Source organism: Panthera pardus, unplaced genomic scaffold (assembly GCF_024362965.1).
Source record: "Panthera pardus isolate Hobbes unplaced genomic scaffold, ASM2436296v1 HiC_scaffold_17, whole genome shotgun sequence".
NCBI classification, from domain to species: Eukaryota; Metazoa; Chordata; class Mammalia; order Carnivora; family Felidae; genus Panthera; species Panthera pardus.
In genome coordinates this window covers 10197457-10218918 of record NW_026526732.1, presented here as the reverse complement: position 1 = coordinate 10218918, position 21462 = coordinate 10197457, and the positions used below count along the sequence as shown (strand labels likewise).

The 21462-nt window shown below is 48.5% G+C and overlaps 1 protein-coding gene across 2 annotated transcripts in view; it reads left to right on the top strand.

Moving 5' to 3' along the window:
• Positions 1–21462, top strand: part of ZDHHC14 (zinc finger DHHC-type palmitoyltransferase 14) — a 292138-nt gene that overhangs the window by 239037 nt on the left and 31639 nt on the right. For both annotated transcript variants that reach the window (XM_053904321.1, XM_053904320.1), the window contains exons 4-5: positions 12279–12416; positions 15853–15896. In XM_053904321.1, coding sequence (XP_053760296.1) covers positions 12279–12416; positions 15853–15896 — 182 coding nt within the window. The remainder of the gene's footprint in view (positions 1–12278; positions 12417–15852; positions 15897–21462) is intronic.

Here is a 21462-nt window from a genome sequence, read left to right as displayed (position 1 = left end):
TGAGAGAGGGAGTATGTGCGCAAGCAGGGATGGGCACAGAGAGAGAATCCCACGCAGGCTCTACGCGGTCAGCACAGAGCCCGACACGGGCCTTGATCTCGGGAACTGTCAGCTCATGACCTGAGCCAAAATCAAGAGTCGGATGTTGAACCCACTGAGCCACCCAGGCACCTCACTCCTCTCACACCTTCTTCAGCAGCAGCAGGAACCCTCCCCCGGCGGCCCAGCCACTGGGTCTGAGCTGGGTACCTCCGGCAAGTGTCAGCCAGGAGGGTTTTTCTACCTGGCCAGAGGCTTTCCCCGTGGAGTGGGATGTTAGCCCCCTGTAAGTCTAACGGTTAGTCACCACATCCTCGCTGTACTTTGGTCTTAGACGCCCTTTGTAAATCCTTTCAGACAATCCGCCAGAATTTCTAGCCATGAATCTGCCTCGATCAGAAAATCACTTTCCCAGACCATAAACCTATGGCAGTTGACAAGTCTGGCTTCGTCGGTGTGCAGGACCCAAGGTTGATTTTATGCTCTGCTGTCTCTGTCTTAAAATTCTTAGGCATTTTTTTATAAGATGCCCTATACTTTGATTTTGCAGGGGGCCCCACAAATTATGCAGCCAATCCTGACCATTAGCTAGAACCTCTGGCCTGTTCTTTTGAGTGCCTTGGTTTAAAAAAAGTAATTGACAATCCACTGGCTAAACCAGAGTGACTCAGGCAAGTGCTAGGGGTGCTTGTGCTGAACAACAACAGCAGCTAGAAGACAACATACTATATTTAGCGTCTAAGAAGTCTGCTGATCGGATTTGTGGGGGGAGGGGTGTTTATGTACTTGTGGTCTCAGGGCCACCAGTATATCCTGCGGCTAACCTGGGTCCATAAGAGGGCCAGTTCTTATAAATTATTTATAGCTTCTACTGCTGAAGCCTGCCAGCACCTCCTAACTTTCTGTAGAGTAGACAACAATTGACTTCCATTCTTGAAATTTTTATTTAGCCGTACGATTTTAGAATTTGAGTTGGACAGAACCTTTTGCAGCATGCCCAGCCGCTGGGGCCCACGAACTTGCCCAGGTGACATTGCAAAGCAGGCCTTTAAGATTAGGATAGCAGGTCCTCTCACCTAGGAATCCCGCGTGCTTTCAACCCGCTCTCCTTTTATAACGGCGCAATGCCACACATACTGGGAACTTGGGACTGCTTGGAATAATTACAGGGAACATTTATTAGTGATTATAAATCTGCGTGTGTGAGGGGGGGGGTGTGTGTGGTTGTAAGCAGTGGGCCATTTTAGAAGATGGAATATAATGGGGAAACTCAATATATCAGACAAATAGACGTCTATCTACTCCAGTTGAAAGGGAAGAGGAGGTGAATGATGGGGGAGGGGCACCCCAGCGCCAGCACCCAAGGAGCTCAATTTGGAAATCATCAGTTCTGTGTCACATGGAGGCCACACCTAACAAAGAAAGGGAGGCCCCAGCAGCAGGAGCCGCACAGGGAATGTAAGCAAAGGGCTCATGTGATCTCACTTGCTTTGGGCGATCTTTCTAGCAACAATCTGGAGGGGGATACACTGACCGGGCACTCCAGGAAGATTTTACAGTGGTTCACAAAAGAGCTGATAAGGGCGTGTACCCTGCAATGGCCTGCAGAGACAGGGAGCAGAAGCTTAGGAAAGACAGCAGGTGGGGCGCCTGGGTGGCTCAGTCAGTTAAGTGTCTGACTTCAGCTCAGGTCATGATCTCATGGTTCGTGGGTTCAAGCCCCGCATCAGGCTCTCTGCTGTCAGCTCAGAGCCTGGAGCCTATTGTCTTCTCTCTCTGCCCCTCCCCTGCTTGCATGCACATGCGCACTCTCTCTCTCTCACTCTCTCTCTCTCTCTCTCTCTCTCTCTCTCAAAAATAAATAAATAAATAAATAAATAAATAAATAAATAAACAAACAAACAAACAAACAAACTTAAAAAAAGAAAAGACAAGACAGCAGGAATACAGCTATCAATCCTATTGACCAGCTGGATATGAGAGATGTGTACAAAGGACAGAAACGAGCTCATTCTCTACCATGGGCAACTAGATGCTTGGGGTGCCATTTGCACAGACGAGGCAGGTAGTGAGCAGAGAGTACAGGGGAGCATAAAGAATGTAGCTTTGGACCCGATGGAGGTGAGGTGTCTACGAGACACGTAGGAATGCCTAGCAGGCAGGTGGAAAGGCAGCCAAGTGCTCGGTCGAGGAGAATGTATCAGTGAGAAGAGTAAAGGCCCCAGGCCGGAGCTTGGGACGAGTGACCCTGAGATACTGCCTCGTGCTCAACGGGAATGACTCTTGTTACCTCCTCCCAACTGTACCCTCCCAAACCTGGATGTCTGCAACTGGCCATCAGACCGTGAACCAGAGGGGCAAAGGGATTGTGGAATGTCGGACACGTGTCCTGAAATGCCCGTCACACAAGCCGCTGGAGAAGCAGATACTTGAGGGGGCTGAACATCTGTGCAGAGTGGGAATTTTGGAAACCCTTACAGAGGACTTCTGAGCCTCAGACAGCTTTTCTGCCCACCTGAGCCTGGCTTTGCTTCTATTCTCTTGTCCCAAAAGAACTGGATTGAGCCACCAGAGCCCCTGCCTCTGAGAGTTGCTGGGCAGAGAGGGCACCCGAGGGTCTTCTGGCCAGGGCACAACTTTTAGAAATGGGAAACTGAGGACAGTTATGAATATCATGAATATGAATATCAGTCGCACAGACTGAAGAAGGATCAGAGGAGGAACACCGGCCCCTCCCGCTTTCCTGTCTCACATCTGTCCACGTCACCTTGTGACACCCGTCTGTCCATGTCACCTGGTAACACACAGGTATGAGCCGTAGTCGTGAGACACGGTGTGAATACAGTTGTATTATCATATGAGATGTGAAAGCACCTTCAAATGTATAAAGCACAGTCTGTATTTTTTTATCACTTCCTTATGCTGGTCTTTGTTGTAACGCTCCTTGTAATGAAGTTGGGTCTACAGTTTCAACTTCAGAAAAATGAAATGTCTCAGAAGTTTTGCAAAGAGGTTTCATTCCAGATAATTTTTTTTAATTACTACTTTGGACACATCAGAGTTTTCTTTTTAAGGGAATCATCATCCATCCCATTGAGTCATTGCGTCCTGCTCATTGACACAGCTCTGTGCCTTAGGTGATGCAGAGTCTTTGCTACAAGATCACAGAAGCGTGTTTACTTTGGAAAAGCGTGCCCATTGGGAACACCAGTTTCCAACTGTGTATATACAGAGTCAAATTAAAAAGTTTTGAAGAGGCTTAGAATTAATTGTCAGCTTTACGTGTGCAACGTACTCATGAGCTAACTCCGTTCTGAAACCTTCATTTTGGGGATAAATTGACTAAGGCTTCAAAAACGATTATAATGGAACATGAAAGAACATGTGACTCAAGAGTGTGGAAGACTTGGGGAAAACAGTGACTAGATATCAGAAGGGGCTCTTGACCCAGGCCCAGCATGGAATAGCCAGGGGACCCTGGCCATCCTGTGGCTCCGACCTTCACGGTCCTCACTCATTCCTGCCTGCTGCCTATCTCCCACTGCGAATGTGAACAAGGACTGACGACCAGAAAGCCCTCAAATGGTTAAGCCATTCTGATGTAAGGTGGGGTTGATACTGATTTCAAGGCCTGGAATTTCTAGAGAAGAACGGAGATGTTTAGGGGGGGTGTCAGTTGACAGTACGGGCTTGTAGAAGATCATTTGTTTTATTCCGTGGAGAATTCAGGGGAACCCCACACAGAGTTTCTGGCCCTGCAGACCCATAGACAGTGAGGCCGGGGCTGAGAGGGGCCTGGCTGGGCTTGGGGGGGTGGCATGCCAGGAAAGGAGGCTCCCTGAGCATTCCGGTACTGGCTTATCCTGCAGTTCATTTCAGAGTTTTCGGGACACAGCAGGGACCACTAATGTCTCGAGACTGTGTTCTTGAGGACGTACAAATTTGAACTTACGTTACTGATTTTGTCAGAATGATCCAGAGCCCTTTCCAGGAGGCTGAAAGAGCTCAATAGCAGGGCTGTCGTTCCTGAGTCTTCTGAGGGCAGAGATGCTGGGACACCCAGAGCAGGGAAGGAAATGGATTCTCCTGCATTGGGACTGGCATTTCCTAGGATGCCCCTCCAGGACCCAAAACTTAGGGAATTGTAGGATTTCTTTCCCTCTACCTCATAATGGGCTGATTCACTTTTTTTTGAGAGAGAGAAAGAGAGAGAGAGAGAATCAGAGAGAAAGAAAGAGAATCTCAAGCAGCCTCCGTGCCCAGCACAGAGCCCCGATGTGGAACTCGATGTCACGACTGTGAGATCGTGAGCTAAGCAGAGATCAAGAGTCGAACACTCAACCAACTGAGCCACCCAGGCGCCCCTGGGCTGATTCACTTTGTAAAGTCATCATATTTCTATTAACTTCCTTACATCTCCTTTCAAAAACGAAGTCTTCTCCCACCTTCTCCCCCACTTTATTTAGCAACTATTTCTATTTGCTTCTCTGGGAGGAACTTTTTCCCCCTCTTCCCAAGTTTCATTGTCCTCTGTGTCTCTAATCAGCAGGTCTCCTCACGGCACAGCCTCCCCCAAAGGCTGGCTTCTCCCTTGCGTGCCCTCCCATCCTCCTAGAAGCAGAAAATTCCCCCAGCATTGGAAACCGATGTTAAAAACAGAAGTTAAACTGATAAGAACTTAAGGAAATGGAAATGTGTACAATTTGCCATCTGAGGAGCCAAAGGCACCTTAGCTGTCCATTGTCAACCCCCTCCCTTGATGCCCACAAAAACTCAGCGCTGTGCCAGATAATGGTGAAGCCAGAGCAGCGGTGGGAGGTGCAGGTGAGACCTTGGCAGGGACGCTTTGGCTTCCACATCACTGCCCAAGGTTATGTTAACCTGCATTGTAAACATTACAACGACTCTACATTCCCTAGTTGGTTTTACGTGAAAAGTTCTCATTTTTGAACAAATGGAGCTAAACCCTGTAGACTCTTAATTTATAGGACATTGGCAAGGGTTCAAGACTGGAAAAATCCACGTGGGTACTAATAAAACAGAGTCGTGTTGCATTTTATTTTACACCTCAAAGGGGTCTCGGGGCTTATCGAATTCCACTTTTTACATGTGAGGAAACTGAGTCCCCATGCAGAAGTGATATATTAATAACTTTAAGGCTGCAGAAGTAGTTAATATGATATCACAGATAGAATTCATTTTCAGAAAAGGAGGTAAGAAGAGTTGGGAGGGGATAGGAAACGTTCCCTGATACATCCCTTTGCCCCAAATAACCCCCAAGCGCCACCGTGTCGATGAATGTGTCAAATCTGTATGTCTCACAAGGAGTTTCTGCTTCTTCTGATTTTCAATTTGCTGCGAATGAGGTCATCCTTGCAGAGGTTGGGGTACTTCCTTCTGATTGAGGATAGACCTCTCCAGACATGAGCTAGGTGTCCTCTGCATGGTTCAGGATGCCCTGAACCAAGTGCCAGTCCTGGGTGGCAGCGTTACATTCTTATTCCCATTCTTGTGATCGGCGCGGGGTGAGGGGGGTCAGGTGCCCACCTGTGCTGCTCTAGGAGGGAAGGGTCGGGTCCTCAGGCCCACCCAGCCCAGCCAGCAGAGCAGGAGACAGTAACAGGTGGTGGGTAAGGGTCCAGATGAACACCTGGATTCCAAGGCCAGCTTCTCACCTGCACCTTCTCATCTGTAAAATGGGCATAAGAGCGTCAGCCTTACCAGGTGGTCTGAGAAATAAATGACATAATTCCCTGCAAGGACCCCCTGAGGGTGGATAAAAGTGAGAGGAGGAGGTGGAGTGAGCGTGCCAGGCTGCTTTCCAGAAACCTAACCAGGCCTTGGACACACATATTTTAACTCGGATCTTACCAAAAGTTTAGAACAGCATGAATTATTTAGTGTCTAAGAATCACAGGGGAGCCATAAAGGCCGGGTGACAATACGTGCCGCTCTACCTCGGCATTCCTCATTTTAAAAAAGAAACCAAAGAGGGGCGCCTGGGTGGCTCAGTCAGTTAAGCGTCCGACTTCGGCTCAGGTCACAATCTCGCGATCCGTGAGTTCGAGCCCCGCGTCGGGCTCTGTACTGACAGCTCAGAGCCTGGAGCCTGCTTCCGATTCTGTGTCTCCCTCTCTCTCTGTCCCTCCCCCGTTCATGCTCTGTCTCTCTCTGTCTCAAAAATAAATAAACTTAAAAAAAAAAAAAAAGCTGCTGAGGATTCAACTCAGTTAAAAAAAAAAAAGAAACAAAAGATACCTCACAGGGCAAGATTTGTCCAATTGGGGAAGCTAAAAAAAAAAAAAGTGCTAGGTTTAAAGGAAAAATAATTTTCCATTCCGTACCTTTAACAACACTTACTTTAGATGTAGTAACATTTAAATGAGAAGTTTTTAATTTCAATTGCATAGTTACATCTATTATTTCACACAATTCTCGAGACACTGCTGGAGAAGGAAGTTAGGATTGTTATTTCCCTTCTCCTGACCAAGCTGAGATGTGGCCCACCTAGAGCCCAGGACCACTGTCTGGAAAATGCAGACTTTTTGGGTCCGCTGCTGCCTGGCCTGAGGGTATGATTTTTCTCTATCTCTGGATCCCGTTCTTGAGGGCCTGTAGTAGAGCCTGACTTTTAGGAGATTTTAAATTCTTAATGTTTCAAGCATTGTATTCCTTTCTCTGGCAACCTTCAAACACAGCTTTGGCAAATATTTTTTCTTTAATATTTCAGGGGACTTTTCTGTCCTGGTACAATTTTAATGCTTCTATTTTCCTTTTTTTTAAGGGTCTTTTTCATACTCCATTTCTCCCCCAAATCTTCCTCTGGTCGGGGCTGAGGCATAGTCTCTGCTCAGAATCTGTGGCCCCTGATGGGTAGTCCCTCACTTTTCGTGGTGATTCCCTGGTCTATAAGGTGTGGGCATAGCACCTGGGGCTACTCTGGGGCTGTTGTCCAGGACAGATGACAGACGATGAAATAATAAAATACATAATCATGTAACAGGCAGTCAGTGAATGGTACCTTTAATCATCATTAATAATATTATTGTTGGGGTGCCTGGGTGACTCAATCAGTTGAGCGTCCAACTCTTGATTTCGGCTCAGGTCATGATTCCAGGGTCGTGAGATTGAGCCCCCCGTTGGGCTCCTCGCTGAGTGTGGAGCCTGCTTGAGATTCTGTCTCTCTTCCTCTACTGCTCTCCCCTGCTCTCTCTGTTTAAAATTGATAATCATAATCATAATATTGTCATTATTATTTTGACTTTGGGGTTAACAAAAGAAGACTTTTCTAAAGTGTGCCCCCACTGGCCATTTTAATGGAGACTTCTTTCCCCACTTAGATCTCAGGGCAGGTGACTTTGTGAAGTCGGCTTGCATCCCAAACAGCATCTGGGTCTTCCTGTGGCATCCTGTGGAGCTTTTCATAAAACCACGTCTGCCTCCCACTGTTAGTGTAGAGGCCACTTCTTGCCATGAGCTGATTGACACTAAGAAGTATCCAGCGGGTGCTTTTAACCTCTGGTCAACAGCTTCCAACCCTCAGCCTTCTCTGAACTCATTCAAATTTCACAGACCCTGCCTTTTCCTCTGGTTGGCTCCCCAGCGATCTTCTCCTTGACCAGCATTTTCAGTGTCTGTTCCTGGCCACCAGGAGCAGCGACTACCCAGAAACCTACCAAAAGCTATTAAAGGCATCTCTTCCTTGGCTTGGTGCATGTTTGTTGAGTGTCTGCCAGGCAATTCGGGTGGCCAGAAATTGTCTCTTACCGCAAGGCTCACCAGGGGGAGGGGAGAACAGATCCACACAGGGTGGTGTGGTGCTAACAGGGCTGTGGGCAGGGCGCCCCCGCTGGCTACTCGGATCTCCAGTTACTTTACAGAACCTTCCAGGTTTATCAGCACCCCGCCCTGCCCCTGTGTTCCATTCCCCACCTCTGAAGCTGTTCCTGTGTGCGGCAAGACTGAGCACAGACCCACAAAACAGCATAGCATAGCCCAGGGAATAGCTCCTAGTGCTTTTTAAAGGAACTCTCCAGAAACGTAGCAGTGTAGAGGCCACTCCCTTCTGGCTGGGTCCGGACCTCAGAATCAAGGGATGTGGCAGAAAGTCCAAAGCGTTTTTTTTAAAGAATCTCCCACAGCACCCCCCACTCCACCGCCAGTACATAGGACACCCGTTTAGTTTTTCCACTTGGAAAATCCACGAGATGACCTCTAATGATAGTCATTCAAAATGTCTCCAATGTTGCAGATTCTTGCAAGTAGCTTTCCAGCTGCTGGGTCCCCCTCTCCTCCTCCAGATGTTCTCCCTCTCGGCCAATTACTGCTTCATCCAGGTCCCCGGGAGCACGTCGTGCACAGCTGTGGCCACTTCCTCTTGTCCCATCTCAGCCTGTCCCCAACTCTTGTCTGCTCTTCTCCCCTGGAAACTGAGTAACAGAAGCCTCCCACTCGGAACACCCCCAGGCCCCCGCTGAGCTCCTTCCACTCTGAGCTAGGGCAAGTGCGCTCAGAGCAGAGCCACGCGGGCTGGGGTGACACCTCTTGTCCTGCTTTTATCCTTGACCCATAAAGAGAGACTGTGCGCTTGCCAACATTGGTGAGAGAACAGATTGAGGTAGACATTCAGTTGGGTTTTCTCTGTTAGGAGTTCATTCCCAGAGTCTGAGGGGTATCTGGAGGCTGAAAACAAAGCAGCCCATCAGATAAGATAAGGAACGCCTTGAAGCCATGGGGCGGTGGTGGTGTTTTCCTTCCTAGCACTTGACGCGGTGCTGGGCGCAGGAAAAATACTCAAGAAAGGCAGCGTGCATGTCGGAGCCAGGATCCTGGAGGCAGAGCAGGGCTTATTCCCAGCCTTGGTACTCGTGAACTGTGTGACATTGGGCAACACGCTTGCTGGCTTGGATGTCCTTTTGGCAGTATGAGGGCTTATTCAGTCATTTGACAAATATTCATCAAAGGCCTAGAGTAGCGTTGGCAAACACGAACAAAAAATAGATGATTTTGGATAAACGTGGGGGTAGAGCTGACAGGACCTGTCGAAGGCAGTGCATGGCCATTTTGGTTGGCAGTTGAACGTTGGGAGAAAGAGAATTCACAGTGGTAGAGAATCCACAGAGGAGAGGAGAGGCCCAAGCTGAGCCCAGGGTGCAGCCCACCGCCAGAAGTCAGGCAGAGAGTGAAACTGAGCAAGGGGATGGGAGGAGGGCATGGCGGAGGGCATGGCACGGCGCAGCGGCCATTGGACAGAGATGCCCACCGAGTCTTGGAGGCTCATTTACCGCCGTGTATTCAACACACACCAAGAAGGACGTGGAAAACGTTCAATAAAAGAATTTCACGGGGAGCCTACATTTCAGTGGGATTTTTGTTAGCCTAGAAAGTTTTCAGTAAGACAAGTTTCCAAATGGAAACTGCTTCCAGCTCAAGACTGCCAGGCCACCAGGCATTCACACCATTCCTGAGACATGACTGGTTTTGCAAGAAGCCTCCCAGACCCCATGAGCAAGGGTCTCATGCACACCATCTACCGTCTTCACTTCTCCAGTGGGTCTGCCTCCCTCAGCCGCTAGTAAACTTTCTAAGCGAAAAACAAAACAACCGTGCACCCCCACAGCCATGGTCGACAGTGGGTGGCCAAGACCCTTGTACTTCGACGGGGGTGCCACAGTGTTAATGACACCTCCCAAGCCTTAGTGTCTTCTGTGCTGATAGGCGACTTTTGCTTGAGTGAAGAGGTTGAATCCACATATTTTGGATTTGGAGATCAGCTTTCGTAGCTGGGGTCAGAGATTCTGACCTAACATGTGCTCCTGTGCCCCCAAGCCTCCAATTCTCATTCCCATTTTCTGTGCTCATGGATAAAGAAGAGGCTTCTTGAAATGGCACGAAGTCTTGGGAAAATCTCACTGGTTCAGATTTTTTTCTCTCTTTTTGCCCTTCTTTGTGTAGATGTCTCCGGTACAGCCCGCATAGACCAGTGACTTGGGAGAACTGAGGTTGTTTTTACACAAGAGTTCACTTTTCCAGCTGTGTGGCTTGGCAACACATGTCATCACATGATGTGGTCCAGCAACAGGCATTACTTACCTCACGTGCCAGCCTCTGGTGACAGGCCATCGGGCTGTCACCAGACCAGTGAGGTCTGAAATTTCTCTCCGGGTCCCCTGCTCAGACTGGCTGTTTGTCGTTCGCACCACTGGCAGACAAGCATGACTCTTAGGGCTCCTCTGCCACCACTGTCCCCAGGTGTCCTTGCACCCTTCTCAAGAAGCAAGCTTGTAGGAAACATAAAATAGAAGATGAGTGATTTGTGACAGGTGACCAGAAAGAAAGGCAACACCGCCTTGCCTGACTTTGGTCGGTTTACTTACATGGTCACACCTGATGTGCGCCTCTCTGTGTGTGTTTTTAAAACATTAAGCGTCTGACTTCGGCTCAGGTCGTGTGGGTTTGTGGGTTTGAGCCCTACATCGGGCTCTGTGCCGACAGCTCAGATTCTGTGCTTTGCGTTCTGTGTCTCCCCCTCTCTCTCTGCCCCTCCCCCCCAAACAAAATGGATCCACATTAAAATAAACAAACAAATAAATAAATAAAACACACATAGGGATTTAAAATATGAAAATTGAATAGAAGTTAAGCTTGGGAAAGACCCCGTGTAGAAAGCTAACTCATCCCCCCTGGTGTTTTTGGCCCCCCTGGCAGCAGGCGGTCAGATCAGGGTGTGTTAGGAGGGCACTCTGGATAGTCCTTTGGATGGAAAACCAGCCGAGGAGTAGAGAAAAGAGAAGCACTTGGCCATTACTTGCAGGGGGAAGGACGAGTCACAACCTCATTTCAGACGTGTGAAATTCCCGAGGTGAGAAGACATGGGTCTATATGTAGGGAACCGGGGGTGACGGTGTGGAAGTGCCCAGTCCCAGCACTTGGGCACTTGTGGGGTGCCCTCGGGTTCTAGCTCTACTGATTCTGAGCTGTGTGGCCCCACACGAGCAGCCTTCCCTCTCTCTAGGCCTCCGTTGGCTCCCCTGTAAATGAGGGCAGCATCATTTTCCTCCTAAAATGGCTCAAGGCCAGAGGTATCAAGGTATGTGACTTCTCTTAACAAACCACAAAACACTGTGTACTTTGTAAAAAGGCTTTCCCAGACATTACTTAACCCCACAAGGACTCTATAAAAGCATCTCCGTTTCACAGGTAACTTAGCCGAGAACTGTGGACTGAAAGACGCGGTGTCTTACCGTGCGCGTGAAGACCACGGTTTTTAAAATACCAATTTTCCTGCAACTATTGAAAGAGTGGAGGCATTTCCTTGGGAGACCGTTGTCATGGGAGGAGAGAACAAGAGACAATCCCTCTGTCCTGGGACAGGCCCCCTGGACAGGGACCTCCGTCTACAGCCGCTGACGAGAGACGTGTCACTCAGTACCACACGTGCGTGCCCACACGCAAGCACGCACGCAAACACGTGACGAGAGAGGTGCTCACTCGGTCCCACGCACAGACACACACGTGTGCACGCACAGACATGCGCGCGAGCGAGGGGCCGAGCCCAGGCCCTGCCCAGCCCAGCACTTAACAGCCATCCTGAGGGAAGACTGTTCTGTGAACCTAAAAAGCCTGCTGGTACAAAACAGGGAAATCGTCCCTTTTCTAATTGTCACGAGAACTTGAGCACCTGTTTCTTCAAGTTGTGTGAGAAGGATGCATGTTCCTTGTGCTTTCAAACCAGCTAAGTTCCGTTGAAAGAATGATTCTGTGCTTCAACTGTCTGCATGTTAAGCATTTCTCTGAGCAGTGGATTTGGAAATGCACAGTGTGGTAGGGTTTTGAACAACACAGGCTGGAACTCCATGGGGCCGCTTATACGTGGGTATTTCCCCATAAACACAGCACAGCACCGTGAATGTATTTTCTTTTCCTTCTGATTTTCTGTATGACATTTTCTTTCTGCTAGCTCACTTTATTGTACGAATACAGCATATAGTGCATAGAACGTATAAAATATGTGTTGATCGACTGTGTAGGTGATCGCTAAGGCTTCCAGTCGACCGTGGGCTATTACGGTTAAGTTTCTGGGGGGTCAGAGTTAGATGGGGTTTTCGGCCGTGTGCCCCCACACCATTCAAGGACCAACTGCGTCGTCAGAGTATTGGGTAGCAGGGAGAGTTTCCGTCAAGTAAAAAGACATTTTATTAACTGATTTCCGTATTTTTTTTTTCTGCCTCTCATTTCAGAACGGTTTGATCACCACTGTCCCTGGGTAGGCAACTGTGTGGGGAAAAGAAACTACAGATTTTTTTATATGTTTATTTTATCTCTGTCTTTTCTGACAGTCTTTATACTTGCATTCGTTATCACCCACGTCATTCTTCGTAAGTATGCTGGCGAAATCAGATTACGTATGTAACCATTTGCCTGACTTTGGTTTTCGGATTTAATTTTGATTTAATATTTTGATCATTTCGGGCTTTCTCTTTCTTCTCTTTCCCCTCTTCCTGGGCCTCTCCTCACTTCCAGCCTGCCCCCTTTTGTGTTTCTCCCCTTTCTCCTCCCCTGCCCTCCCCTCCCTTCCTCCTCCCCTGACACCCCTCTCTCCCTGTCACCCTCCTTGACCTCCCCAGCTGCCCTTCTCCCTGCCCTCTCTCCCTTGTTCCTTCTACTCCCCATTCCTGATCCTTCCGGCCACAGCTGCCTGAACGCCCCAGATCAGGCTGTCTTTCACTTATAAGACTTTTTCCTTGATACACTTGCCCCTGCTGCAACCTCAGTGACCTCACTTTCTCTTTTGCTAAGGGATTCCCTGAAAGAATCATTCCCACATTTTGCACAAAGGATAATGGGCTGCAATGATAACCATCAAATAGTAGTTTTGTTTGTTTTTAACATGATACTGGCTTAAGTGAGAACAGTCACCATCCCTAGAAAACAATGTCTGAGGCTGAAGACTGGGTTTTCTAACACACACACACACACACACACACACACACACACACATTAAAAATATACAGTTGAAAAGATTTTCAGTTACCTGCTAAACATTAGTAAATCCCTGGCATATGAAGGAAGCAACATTATTAAAACTGAGGTTGGGATATTAACGATTTTAATGTGTATTTGCCTAAGCAAATGACGTTTCTCATTTCCCATTCTGAAGGTCATGACTTTGAATTTCTTTGCTCTCTTGGTTATCCACTTTCCAACAACAGGGAGTGATGAGAAGGAAGTTAATTGGCTTTGAACTATAAACTTAAGCCTTTAACTTCCATTACAGTGCCCATTAGCAACATGAGAGACCAGCGTTGCCTCTGGTCCACATTCCTGAAGTACAGCCATCCGTTAGCAAGTGCAAAGCTTCCTCCTGCAGTGTGTCCCTCACTGTGTGAACACAAGCCCACTTTCTTCCCCGGGCAGCAGCACTGATACCACAGATGACATGTGCCCAGGCTGAAGTTGGAAATGCATATCCCCTGCTGCTCTTTGGGTCGGGTTTGGTGCAGCCCAAGATAGGGAGGGCATAGAAAATTTCGCATGGAAACATCGGTCATGATTGGACCTTACGTGGAATCTCCTAAGTTTTCATGGCATTTTAAAACGTAGGTCCCGTTCTTTTTGGCTGAAATCCCTTCATCTGAATGTGACCCAAGTTTGTAATCTATGCTTGAGAGCCATAACTTGGGTGGGATCCCAAGAAGAGAATTAAGGTTTATTAGAGGTCTTTTCCACCCTACCTGGGAAGGGTGTTAATGGTGGCCCTTTGCTCTCTATTTGCAGAGTTGAAAATGGCAAAAATGTAGCCAGGGTCCTATCTGCTTATTAATAGGCAAAAGAACCAGAGACAAGAAACTGTGGTTTACACAACTCGAGAAGAAATAAGTGCTGATAGTTGCAGCACATTTATGACCTAAAAAATAGTATTCAAACTTGACATTTTTATATCATCTTTAGCAACTTCAGAATGCTTTCATATGTGTATTACTGAAGTGTATTTATGGCCTTGCCCTTACATCTGGGTATCAAGGGCCAGTTTTCGCTTGCTCACCTGCACACGTGAACTCTGGGAACACACACTCACACACACACTGTGAAGCCGGCCACCTGGCAGGAGGGTGGTGTACATTTGGGTACACCCACCACAGTGAGGTACATTTCACTTTCGTCTTCCCTAAAGGTTTACTCACCCCAGATCCAGCCAAATAGAGTTTGCTGGTCTACGACCATACCACCCTGAACGCGCTGATCTGGGAAGCTAAGCAGGGTCTGGCCTGGTTAGTACTTAGATGGGAGAAAATGGAGTTTGCTGTAGTTTATGCTTTAAATATTGTTAATCCCATTCTCCACAAAAAAAAAAAGCGTTCAGAATTTACCTGCTTGCAAATTACCTGAGTGTGTTGAACAAAAGCAAATAAAGATTATCCTCTCCCCTTGTTCTATTCCCCCCCAACAAATCCCCCTGAACAACCCCACCCGCCCCCAACTTGGCTTGGCACTCCATGCTCTAAGGAAGGGCAGATTTTTACGTGACTCCCATGATCCCCTAAGATTATGAAAACATTGGCAAAGGCAGAGCACTGTCACCTGAGTTCTCCCTGCCAGGTAATGGGGCTCCGAAGGGAGGTTGGGGGAGAATCCTGTTGTAGCAAAGATTCTGGGGAACCTGATGGCTGGACTTCCTTGTTGAGAAGGGAAGGTTTGGAAAAGCAAGCCAGTTTGGGGTCAGTAGGGAAAGAGAAGTCATTTCTTTTAGGGTCTTCCTTTTGCCTCAATTGAGATGGTGTTTTCTCTAGGATCTGCCCCAGCCCACGTGCTGGCTTTGCCCCACTGGCCTAGCGGAGATGGAAGAAGAAGCCTTAAGCTCTCCTTCTTCATTTTCCTGCTCTTGGCACATCCTTGTGCCTCCGCAGTGGACTGTGGGGAACACAGCACAGAGGGAGGAAATGGGGCCTCGAGGATGAATTTGGAGCCACCCCACCCTCAGCCTTCCCTCCTACACAGAGGCGTCCAGGACCCTGCCTCTAACTGCCCCCTGCAGCCGCAGCAGAGATAACACAGTGTCTGTCCTCCCTGTGCCTCTCATCTCTGCCCCGGGCCAGATGATGTCCCCAAAACACATGGCTTCATGCAGCACAGCAGGGACCCAGCATCACCACTCCGAGATGGGAGCACCAAGACTTCCTCCCCCATGGGCATTTATGTTTAAAAACCGTGATGTCAACACGTACAATAAAAACTGCTTCTTGTCGGATACATCTTTACTCAAGTCCCTAAAGAAATGTTTTTTTTTGCACACACAATTCATGTTAAAATGTCTTCAAGCCTAAAGGAGTCAGTAATAAACTCCAACGTTATGAGTTTGTTTACTCTGGGTGCAGAGAAAGACGTCTTTTGTACGCAGCCTGGTTTATAGGATGCCCCAGGTCAAAAGTTAACAAACTTTGGAAAAACAGTCTTTCATAAAAGAAGAGGAAAAAATAGCATACAGTATTCTGTTTTCCTATTAAAATGAGGAAAACAAAGGAGTAATCAGAACTATAATTTATGGGAAAGGACGCAGGCATCCATCTGCTTTTATTGAAAAAATATCCTGCAGATGTCGGGCCTAATTATGAATCTGCCATTTTCTGGTTGAATAACTGTGGTGGAATCTCAGTCCCCGATCAGTATGCTGGTGCTGTAGCACAACAAAATATAATTATTTAATTGATCTTTAGACACCTATTATGTTCATGTAGATGAGGGAGCTTTCCGTATAAAGGCTGTTTTTCTGGAGGTGAATGTGTGAATACTAAATTTTGGTTTCATTTCCCACAGGTTCACAACAGACAGGATTCCTAAATGCTCTTAAGGACAGTCCTGCGAGATATCCTTTCTGGTTGTTCTGTTTTTCACAATGCTACCGTGTTCAGTATTGGACTGACCTCCTCAACTACCTCATCGTCTGTGCCCTGGCTTTTCTTCTTGGAACTCGTACTTTCTTGCCTTCTGTAAATCCTCCAAAAAACTCCCCGTATTCACTTGCATGCGTTGTGGTGTCTGAATGCTTGAACCTCAAAGTGACTCATTTAGCTCTGTTTAAATCAAAGCACTTTTTAGCTAGAAAGCCAAGTGTAAATTCTTGCCCACCCCAGGAACCTGCACTGATATGTGTTAAGTCAGGTTGGTTTGGGTAGAAGGAGGGCTGCAAGGTCCAGTCCACCTCATTTTGATCAGGAGGTGGTCCCTGCAGTGTATTTATAGATGCCTGTGTGTGGGTTGCCTTCTTGGTACGCAGTCACCAGATGGGAATCCTCTGACCCTCTATATGGATTCCATCTGGGAATCTCCTTGGGCGTCCCTCCAGACGGTCTGGATGACCTATATTATTTCCGGGAACAGAACACCTTTTCGCAGTCTTGAATGGACTAAGGTGGTCAATCTCAGGCCATTCAGATTAATCCCGTCCTGCCAAACAGTATATATGGGCATGTACCACGCTTATTTTGAACTTCTTGAAAGAGAAATATTCACCCATGATGCGCTCGAATGGGCTCCCTGCCTCACCCATCCCCCTAAGTTTCACATTCATTGTTGTAGCGCTGGCCCACTGGACCCATTGACCTGGCTCCATCTGGGACCCAGCTCCCTTTCTTCTTCACATAAGCAAGTAGACTGGACTTGAACTTCTCAGTACTCCCAAAAGTAATCTTCATCTTGTGGTAGAGAATTCTTAAACAATGAATGAAGAACTTGATGAAGATGTATGTATCATGTACAGCATTTAGTTAGTAAGATAAGCTGGCTCACGTCCCTGGGAACTGGTGTGTGGGTGGTGGTAGTGTTATTAAGATAGAACTGACAACAAATGTGGTCTTATAGATATTTGCATAATATAAAGTATCTCCTTTTTGGTGCCTCTGTGTTCATAGGCAGCATAGAACGTTGGTTGCAAGTACAGATCCTATAGTCGACTAATCTCTTAAAAGGGGGACAGGCGACATATGGAAGATATACAAAGGGGGCTTGGGTCCTGTCTTCTATTAAGGATCTGGGAAGCAAGAGTTAGCTAGAAGTTATCCAGAAGGAAAGGTGGTCCTGAGAATGAAATTTTCAGTGTTTGTGGCTGCTAAGAACAGGTCTCATGAGAAATGTCTCTCTTCATCCCTGTCCCCAGTCCTGCCAGGGTGACACCCTCCACCATCATCTCCTCCATGCCCTTCTATTTTCAAGGCCTGTTGCTTTGGCATATCTTACAGTCAAGCCTTGTCTTTTCTTCCCAGAAGAAGAGGCTTATCTGTCTTTCAGGAAGTTGGTTACATCATGAAAACACGCTGGTCATGTTAAGTTTAATACATGCACCTTAGACCGGAACCAAGGTCTGGGCTGCCAGCTGGAATGCTTTCTGAAGCCTCGAGAGTGTGGCAACCTGAGCCACCTCCCCTCCTCTGTCCCTGGCACCTGTGACCATTCTGACCCCTGGACGTCTGTGCAGAATGCATGTGGAGCACTTCAGACAATGAGAGGTATCAGTGACAGGGACCCCACTCGGTGGGGAGGGGAGGCAAAAGCCCACCTGAGACCTGGGGGGTTTCAGCTGCCCCATTCCTTGGGGCCTGCAGGCTCCCTCCTGCCCCATGTGGCTCTCCTGGGTGCCACCTTTGGGCACAGTGGTCCCCTCTCTAGCAGACAGCATGCACCTCTTGTGTGTGGTTTGTGCTGTTGGGTCTTCGTGGCACCTGCTACAGGCCTCCCAGCTCGTGGATCTTATCATCTCCCAACCCCAGAAAGAGTCACAAGGAAGGACCAGGTTGTGGGTCCTGGATTCCTGCTGCCTCACGATGAATGAGGTCATTTCTTTTAAATGAAGTCTGAGGTCATTTCTTTTAACGCTTTTGTGTCTCAAGTTTTTGACCTGCGAGAGTCAAGCATTATGTACTTGACATGCTATGGTGACAAGACCAATTATATGGGATATCAGCGAGAACACCCGACACCAAAGCATCGTCTGCACGCATGGCAGGAGCGATTTCATAGAAGCTTCTTTTTGTGGCAGTATGTGCAACGGGCGGGCTCTGCTAGAACCTTCTTTTAGAGCACACATGTCTGCTCATTCTCATGATTTGGCTGTGCCCATAGTGTGTATAATCAAGAGCACTGTGTTCCCCAGGAAGGGGAACAGACAAACGTTGCTGGTAGAAAGGGTAGCATGCTGACTTTGCTGGAGAAACTATTCGCATGGAAAGGAGAGGAAAGCGAGAAATGCCCCTACTAGGTTCAGAGCAGATTTTAGCTTGTTTTCCCCCAAAATATCATCCTCAGGTAGAGGTGAAGAGTTTTCGGGAGGGCCCAGGTCGTGAAAACTCCCAAGCATCTCAGCTGCTGCCTTTCCAAATGGTGTTGTCACCTCTAGGTGCGGAGGTTTTCCCTTGGTGGGTGTTACCGGGCGCGTTCTCCACGTTCAGGAGCTTGGCAGCCACGTGGCCCAGTCAGAGCCAGTGGGGGTGACAGCTGGCTCTGGATGCGAGTCAGGCCCCTTACAGTGGCCAGACACGCCTGCAGGGCATCCTGCCTCCTCCAGGCCACAGCCTTTCGTAACAGGCTCCAGCTTGTACCAGGCTGTATTTTAGAGGCTTAGAGCAACACAAATTTACCGTTTCGCAGTTTTGTGGGTCGGAAGTCCAGCAGGCTTGGCTCATTTCTGCTCTGGGTCCCGCAGTGCTGAAATCAAGGTGTCAGCCTGGACTCTCGTCCGGAGGCTCCAGAGAGAATCCTCTTTCAGGCTCATACGGGTGGTTGACCGAGTTCCCAGGGCATAGGACTGAGGTCCCGTCTCCTTGCTCTGTTCTCTGATTCATGACTTCCTTGCTCTTCTAAGCCAGCAATTGTGGGTCAGGTCCCTCCCACACTTTGAAGCCCTCCCGCCTCCCTTCCGCCCATCTCTCTGACCTCAGCCAGAAAAGCTCTCTGTTTTTTAAGAGTGGCTGCACCCTGAGAATTCAGGATTATCTTCCCATCGCAGGGTCCATGACCTGCAGTCTGCAACTCCCTTGTGCCATGTCGGTAATGTATTCGGAGCTGCCAGAGATTAGGACATCTCTAGGGAGGCCACTGCTCTGTTGGCCCCACAGGCCTTTGGGGAGGAGGTACCCTGGAGTCAGGCACTCAAGTACAGGTGGATTTGAGAGGTTTCTCTCTTACACCCGTCCATGCAGCTCACTAGCAGTACAGCTCAGCTCTGAGTCTATGTCTGTCCTCCCTTCCCTTTCCTCCCTTTGTGTCACTCTAGGACAGAGGTGGGAGACAAAAATTAACAGGTTAGTGTATATGTATACAGACCCACACACACGCATATATCTATATATACATATGTGATGTGGTGTGTATGTGTGTGTGTGTGTGTGTGTGTGTGTGTGTATCCTCTCCTGAGGTCAGGTTTTATGGCACCTCTTGATCCACTGTCATTTTGAGCTCCTGCCTGTTAAAAGGTGACCTAAAGCCGAAGCCAGAATATCCCAGGGTAGCTACCACAGCTGATATAAAGATTGTCTGATAAACCCCCTCCCTCCCATTTCTCTCCCAGAGAAAATCAGGCACCAAGAGCAGGACTCCGGAGAAATCTGACAGCACAGAAGCCCATGGGGAAGAGATGGGCAGGGAAGGGATAGGGGCAGTCTGAGCAGCAATCCCAACTTCGATCTTTATTCTTTCTGGAAGTAGTGGAGAATTTCAGGAACATCAGACGTACCCACACTAAGACGTGAGGTCCTGGGTTTTTTTTTTTTAATTCCACAGAACAGAAATTGTTTCATGTGCCACCGAACACTCCTCCCCCAATCAGTATGACTACTTACAGGCTCTCTGTGCTGACAGCGTCTTTTCTAAGTACATGCTTTGCAGAAGAATCCCTCCTTCTATCGAGTGGGTCTATAAAGAAGTGTTGAGGTCTGATGATGTATCAGGAATCTGTATTCCAGAAGAAAAAGTATGCTTCAGGTTCTATGAGGTTGTGATGTGTTTTTGAAAAAATACTGAGTTCTGGTTACTAGTGATAATGTATATATGATGAGTAAGGCCGGATCCCATCAGGATGCCTGTTTGGTACTGTGGGCTCCTGCCTTTCCTGTGGACACCTGTGTGGCTCTGGAAGGGGCACCGGGATGGCCAGGGAGGAGCTTCTGAGGGACAGCTTTCAGCTCACTAAGAAAGATGTGCTCACCACTGGGGCAGCTCAGAAACAGCATGGCCAGGGGAAGCGATGAGATCACAGGCCCTAGGGGTGGTCAAAAAGAGGACGGACCATGCCCCCCTACATGGTTCTAGCATCAGATAATGTTATGACCTCCAAGCCTCCTTCCACTGCTGAGGCCCTGGGAGTCTCTTTGGAGGTGGTTGATTTCTGATGGATGAAACTCATCCGTGACATTTCACACTCATGACAACTGCTCTCTGGCCGATGGCAGCGTGGCTCACAGCTCGTCCTCTCCAGACCTACAGTCTCTGTGGGGCAAGAGTCTATACGGCACCAAGCTCTTAAGACAAGAGGAGGTTTTCTGGCAAACTGCCTGAGCACAGGACCGGAGTCCATTGTAGCCTCTGCACGTGACCTGCTGACTGTTCTCGGGCAAGAAGATAACTTAAATTTATAATTTTTCAGTGGCCTCCAATCTGGTCTCCTGACCATGATATGAAAATATTTTGATGAGAAATCAGGGTCCAGGCAAAGGTTTGCCTCACAGTAAATCTGTGAGAAATATCCAACTGAAAGCAATGTCGTTGATGAAATGAGAGAGATCAGAAACACAAAAGGCTATTTAACAACCAATGGAGGCACCTTATCTATCGGAAGCACTGCTAGGAGCAACAGAAACCCTGACATACCAGAAGCTCTTCATCGAGCCCGCCAGCAGGACCACAGGAGAAAGGAATCAAGCAGCTCCGCCAATGAGAAGCGGGAGGTACCCGTCAGTAAGGACGGGATGGCATCTTGTTTGAGTGCGGCAAAGCCAAGAGGTGGGAGAAGAGGAGGAGGAGGAGGAGGAGGGGAAGGAGGAGAAGGTGGAGGAGGAGGGGGAGGAGAGGAGGACGGATGCGTAGAGCCAGTAGGCTCGCTGGTGGCACTTAGCAGGTCCCTTCCCAGCCCACAGTGCAGCCCTGCTCACATCAGGGAGGCTAAGGATGCTGCCCGGGCCTCGGATGCCCTGGCCAGCCTTCCTTCCGGTTCCCTCTTTACCCCCCAGTGGCCTGAGGCCACTTCCTCCCTCTCATCTCTGCCCCGGAGAAGCAGAGGCAGTGGCGTGGCTGGGTGCTATGGACTCTCAGGAGCCGCCCCCCCACCCCTTCCCCAGGGAGAGATGGAAGGTGAGTCTTCTCCACGAAGAAAGGCACTGGGTCTTCGCACAGCCAGGCAGTTTCCAAAGGACGAGGTCCACTTGGCATCTGTTCCTT